Source organism: Drosophila teissieri, chromosome 2R, assembly GCF_016746235.2.
Source record: "Drosophila teissieri strain GT53w chromosome 2R, Prin_Dtei_1.1, whole genome shotgun sequence".
Lineage (NCBI taxonomy): Eukaryota > Metazoa > Arthropoda > Insecta > Diptera > Drosophilidae > Drosophila > Drosophila teissieri.
The window spans coordinates 15,189,513-15,195,820 of NC_053030.1; the positions used below are offsets into that span (position 1 = coordinate 15,189,513).

General features: G+C 44.3%; 1 protein-coding gene across 1 annotated transcript; it reads left to right on the forward strand.

Moving 5' to 3' along the window:
* The first annotated feature begins 2,730 nt into the window (after positions 1 to 2,730).
* Positions 2,731 to 5,560, forward strand: LOC122614473 (protein kinase C, eye isozyme). The gene is made up of 10 exons (XM_043789039.1): positions 2,731 to 2,986; positions 3,278 to 3,472; positions 3,533 to 3,661; positions 3,723 to 3,879; positions 3,949 to 4,177; positions 4,243 to 4,640; positions 4,702 to 4,903; positions 4,960 to 5,148; positions 5,206 to 5,346; positions 5,408 to 5,560. The coding sequence occupies exons 1-10, from the start codon at positions 2,731 to 2,733 to the stop codon at positions 5,558 to 5,560; spliced, it is 2,049 nt and encodes a 682-aa protein (XP_043644974.1).
* Positions 5,561 to 6,308: the final 748 nt, after the last annotated feature.

Sequence of the window (6,308 nt, forward strand, 5' to 3'; positions counted from 1 at the left end):
TCCAGTTTGCCGTTTTGTTGCGGTTTGGTCAGCTCGCACAATTGTGTTCGTTCAACTTTATGGGCCACTGTTAATTATGGTTGCCCATTTGCTTCTTGTTCGCCTAATTGTTGTGGTTTTCACCACCATATTGGTGTACGTGCGATGTGTTGTTGCTTAGGCGAATATATTTGCATTTAAAAAGAATACAATTGTCAATTGGTGGAAATTTGGCGCAATTTCACAGAACAAATTTAGCAGTTAGCTACACTTCTAAATGTCACAATTGCGGCGCCAATTTTAGACAATTTATTTGGAGATAACTGCTGCTACATATAATTGCAAATAATTTTCTATTTAATTGGATGTTGAAAATGTAAACAAATGTATTCTGATTATGCGTATTTGTATTATTCTAGCTAAAATTAAAGTGTTTAATAGGTGACTCTTAATTGCTGATCCTTTTGCATTTATAAAGACATTCTTCATTCCTCAATCTTTATGCTAAAAACTTTCAGCTAGTAACGATCTCAAATGCCATGGTCTAAATGGTCTAAAGGTCGTTATACAGCTAGTAACTCACAGGTGCGCTGCAGATCAATAGGTGTTAAGGGCGCAGGTCAAAAACAAGACGGTCGGCTGGCTAACAAGTAGCCAAGCGGAATTGCCAAATGTTGAAATGGCGAACAACAGAGAAGGGAAAACAAAGCCTAGGCCAAAAGCAAAAGCCAGAGGAGAGTAAAGTAAAAGTAAAGCAAAGTAAAGCCAAAGTAAATAACTGGAAGTAAAGCTAAACAAAAGGTGTTATACGCGGAGAGGCGGCTCTCCGGCTCTTTGCGGCTTGGCCTGCTTTTGTGAAATGGCCAAGAGGGAAAAATGGAGGGGAAAATTGTTTGGCGACGCCATGGAAATGATGACGTAAATTGAAAGCCAAAGCTGCCACGGCAACGAAATCTATTTGCAATTCCCCCCGCTCGCCGCAGCCCCCTTGTCAATGCCTTTCAACCGACAGGTGTGCAGTTCTGTAGTTCTGGTTCTGGGCAATCTGCGAGTGCATATTTGTCGACTCACTGAGTGCACTTCTGAGATACAGATACGCGTGCCGCTGTGCAGATACTTAGATACTCGTACTCGTACTCGTACTTTGACTTGGACCTGCTCTAATGGCATTTTTCCCCGACAAAGGTCCTACATTTCCGCTTTAATGCATTTTCCAACCCATTTCATCGCTGCTTTCGGTAGCGTTTTTAGTTGTTTCAGCTTGGATTTCAGCAGCTAACCGCTTTTATTTTGTTTGCCTTCGCCAGCGTGTGTCCTTCTGTGTCCTGTGTGCACTTTGTGCTCAATTCTGCGTTTTCTATTTCTATTTTTAGCCCTGCACTGAAAGCCAGCTGGCATGCAGGGGCGTCGGACAAAAGGGGGATTGCTTCTTTTACGGAAAACGTGCCCTGCCAGCAATTGCATAAATTAATCAAAACTGCCACACAGTATAAATACTCAATCGACAATAGTACCACACACACACACACACACACATACACAAACTTCCGCACATCAGCATTTTCCCAACGCCCTTCGCCCACTTTCCCACTTTCCCGCTTTTCCACGTTTATACGTTTATTGCATTGACGTCACAACTGCAGTTGTCCGGAGCAATGCCTCCGATGATGATTATGTTTGTCTTCTGGCCAGGTAAGCACCTTCTTGACCTTTCCCAAGCTGTTTACACTTATCGCTGGTAAGGGCCCAAAGACGAGGGTACTTGCCACTCAGCTTTCAGTTGGTCCTCTTCTCTCGGGTCCTCCGTTCGATTGACGGGCTGCCGTCGAGTGGTTCGCCCTGGGAGACAATTGCGATGGGGGCCAACTAAACTGGGCTAACTGAATCAGCGCGGAGCACGGGGAGATAAGTGCTGATTACTCAGGAAGTGGAAATGGTTGCGTAGCAACTTGGCCAACGACCAATCGGGACTAGTAATGCACTTAATATGCTGGAGACAACGCTTTCATCACTAAATTGGCTATAAGCACAGATCAGACCTTTAAAAATAGCTAGACTCCTGCGAAAATAAATCACATTTGTTTAGCCCAGTTTTACGCTAATTAAAGCACAATTTAATAATGTTAATGATTTGAAAAATGATTAATAGGGAGGCTATTAAATTTAATTTAATTAGTTTGTGCACTATTAAAATTGTGTGCAAAATGACCATTTAGGAGGCTTGCTTGTTTAATCATTAATATTTTATTTTCATTTACCTTTTTTACATGTGCAGAAATATTTATACCCGTCACTTGTAGAGTAAGAGGGTATACTAGGTGCGTTAAAAAGTATGTAACAGGGAGAAGGAAGGGTTTCTGACCATAAAAGTATATATATTCTTAAGCAGGATCAATTGCTGAGTCGATCTCCACGAACTATAAAAATATATTGGTATGTTGGCGGTTGCTATTAGCTAGGAAATAAAATGAATAAATTTCTGGGAAATGAATGAATGAAATCACTTCTTGATGTACTATTGCATTAAAGGGTAGTAGTTCATGTGCAGGAGCCAAAATGTCGCCCGTTTGTATCACTCTTTGTCATTTGCTCGCCTTCAACTTTGCGTGTGCACTTTGTGGGCTTCCCAGTTGTTTCTTTTAGGGCCTCCACCTGAGCGACCGGGTCAGTTTCTGGACGGGCTTGAAACCGTGCGGTCTGAGTCAGCTTTTCCACTTCACTCGCCATCCAATTTGCTGATATTATCTCTCGATGGCTGCGGCTGCTGTTGCCACACCGGGAGCCACCGTGCTCCCTCCCTCGGCGCCCAGCGCTGCTCCAGGGGCCAAGGCTCCACCGGCGGGAGCTGGCAAGGGTCCAGGAAACCTATTGGAGATCGCTGGCGAGGCAAACATCGTCAACTATATGAAGAATCGTCTGCGGAAGGGTGCGATGAAGCGGAAGGGTCTCGAAATGGTCAATGGCCATCGCTTTGGAGTGAGGTTCTTCAAGAATCCAACCTACTGCGGTCATTGCAAGGATTTCATCTGGTGAGTAATTCCGTTTTCGATTTTTTACTCGCATTTCAGCGTCCGCATCGTTAATTTAATTAGTGCACTCGCTGCTGACACACTTTTCGTTGTTTTTTCTGTATTTTTCGCCTCTCTTCCGTTTCGCATTGTTGCATTCACGGATTCGTGCCGGGATTAGGGGCTTTGGCAAGCAAGGTTTTCAATGCGAGGGTAGGTAGCAAAGTTTTCATTTAATTTTATTTATAATTAAATTTGATCATTTTATTTATATATTTTTGCATACGCAGAGTGCCGCTTCAACATTCACCAGAAGTGCTGCAAGTTCGTGGTGTTCAAGTGTCCTGGCAAGGACACGGACTTCGATGCCGACTGCGCCAAGGTGAAGCACGGCTGGATATCCACCACCTACACCACACCGACATTCTGCGACGAGTGCGGACTGCTGCTCCATGGAGTCGCCCATCAGGGCGTCAAGTGCGAGAGTAAATTCCGGAATAAACGCGAGCCATATTCCTTTCAAGCTATTAACCCAAATATTTCAGATTGCAACCTCAATGTGCATCACGCCTGCCAGGAGACAGTGCCACCGATGTGTGGCGCGGACATCAGCGAGGTGCGGGGTAAGCTGCTGCTCTACGTGGAGCTTAAGGGCAATAACTTGAAAGTTGATAGTAAGTTATCACTCAAAGTTTATGCACCCGCATAAAAATGAATGTTTCTTTCATTTCGCAGTCAAGGAGGCGGCCAACCTCATTCCCATGGACACCAACGGGTTCAGCGATCCCTATATCGCAGTGCAAATGCATCCGGACCGCTCGGGCCGCACCAAGAAGAAGACCAAGACCATTCAGAAAAACCTCAATCCCGTCTTCAACGAGACTTTGACTTTGTAATATTTCAGAATGCCTTCATTAATCTGCTTAGTAGACCTATTAATCATTATTTTCCTTTATCCCAGCGAGTTGCAGCCGCAGGATCGTGACAAGCGTTTGCTGATCGAGGTCTGGGATTGGGATCGCACTTCTCGCAATGACTTCATGGGCTCGTTCTCGTTCAGCCTGGAGGAGCTGCAAAAGGAGCCGGTGGATGGCTGGTACAAGTTCCTCTCGCAAGTGGAGGGTGAACACTATAATATACCCTGTGTAGATGCCTTTAATGATATAGCTCGTCTACGGGATGAAGTTAGGGTAAGTCCTTGGTAGCACCATCCGCCACATTCATATGGTAATATTATATTACTTATTTTTTTCAGCACGATCGGCGTCCAAATGATAAGCGTCGCATGGACAACAAGGACATGCCGCATAACATGAGCAAACGCGATATGATACGAGCTGCCGACTTCAACTTTGTCAAAGTTATTGGCAAGGGATCCTTTGGCAAGGTCCTGCTGGCCGAGCGTCGCGGCACTGATGAGCTGTATGCCGTGAAGGTCCTGCGAAAGGACGTCATCATCCAAACGGACGACATGGAGCTGCCCATGAATGAGAAGAGAATTCTGGCCCTATCCGGACGACCACCCTTCCTCGTCTCCATGCACTCTTGTTTCCAGACCATGGACCGATTATTCTTCGTAATGGAGTACTGCAAGGGTGGCGATCTTATGTATCATATGCAGCAGTATGGCAGGTTCAAGGAGTCGGTGGCTATGTGAGTCCACCTCTTAATATTCAAGTGCAATATTTTAAAAACTTATATATCATTTGCTTAGTTTTTACGCTGTGGAAGTGGCGATTGCCCTCTTTTTCCTTCACGAGCGTGATATTATCTATAGAGATCTGAAGCTGGATAACATTTTGCTGGATGGTGAGGGACACGTAAAGCTGGTGGACTTTGGGTTGAGCAAAGAGGGCGTTACCGAGCGGCAGACTACACGCACTTTTTGTGGCACTCCCAATTATATGGCGCCCGAAGTAAGTAATCAGCTGTATATAAGACCAATATATACGAAAATACAAAATAATTCCAGATTGTTAGCTACGATCCGTACTCCATCGCCGCTGACTGGTGGTCCTTTGGGGTATTACTGTTCGAGTTCATGGCAGGGCAGGCTCCATTCGAAGGAGATGATGATAACGCCGTCTTTAAGAACATAAAGGACAAGAAGGCAGTGTTTCCCAAGCATTTCAGCGTGGAGGCCATGGACATAATAACGAGCGTAAGTTTTTGGCTTAAAAAACATAAGAATCTATTGATATAGATGTGCATTCCAAAGTTCCTGACCAAGAAGCCCAACAACAGATTGGGTGCTGGGCGCTATGCCAAACAGGAGATTACCACGCATCCCTTCTTCCGGAATGTGGACTGGGATAAGGCAGAGGCTTGCGAAATGGAGCCACCCATTAAACCGAAGATTGTGAGCTAAATCAGAACTCCTACTGGGCAATCATTTCACTGTAATCTCGGCAATATTTCAGAAACATCGCAAGGATATAAGCAACTTTGACGATGTCTTCACCAAGGAGAAGACGGACCTAACTCCCACGGACAAGCTTTTCATGATGAATCTGGACCAGAACGATTTTATCGGATTCTCCTTCATGAATCCCGAGTTCATAACCATTATTTAAGAAGGTCTAAAAAAGCTTTGAAAGTTTATAGGCTTTCTCGAAGACGTAGGCTTTTTGCAAGTTGATTTAGTGAAATTTATTTATTGTATCCTTCGCTAAAAGCCTTCTAAATGTGCATTAAAGCTTTGAAGTTTAAAACTGTTGGCTTTCTCTCTTGCAACACAAAGCTTTTCAGCACTAACATTAACATTTCCTGTGAAGCCCAGATAGTAAAAGAAAACAGAGCAAGTTCCGTTTCTTGCTCATTCTCCATTTTGGGGAGGGGAAATCCCTTTTGGGGAAACTCACCACTCGAGAGCACCTGAATTAGTTACGCATACGCCGCGTGTGCTCCACTCAAGGAAACCCTGACAGGAAGTTTCAAGATTGCCAGTGGGCTAACTAGCCAACTTGGGTTAAAATCTAAACTCATCAACAGGCTTGAAGTTTTCAGTTATGTATGTCGAATGCCAAAGTTGCTTACAAGGCCAAAACTTGTTGCCGTTCATGTGGGTATGATGAAAATTCTTCGAAAATTTCTGCACAAATCCATCTTTTGTGTGTCGAGCGTAAAATTTTCTCGAAATGCGTTTAACGGGGTGAAAAAGCGGTTTAACCTTTCGCCAAATAGTTTACCTGTGACAGGGATAAAATGTCGTATGACACATTTTAATCAGAAATTTCAGTACCGGGAATTCGGCGGATATTTTTAATTTAGGGCGCCCATCTAATCGACTGTCAAAAGCAAAAGACTGTCAAGGCGAATGCT

Coding starts and splice junctions, on each gene's coding strand:
- LOC122614473 (XM_043789039.1), top strand. CDS start 2,731: ATGGCTGCGGCTGCTGTTGCCACACCGGGAGCCACCGTGCTCCCTCCC. Junction 3,662..3,722: donor CAATAACTTGAAAGTTGATA/GTAAGTTATCAC, acceptor TTCATTTCGCAG/TCAAGGAGGCGGCCAACCTC. Junction 5,149..5,205: donor CCATGGACATAATAACGAGC/GTAAGTTTTTGG, acceptor TGCATTCCAAAG/TTCCTGACCAAGAAGCCCAA.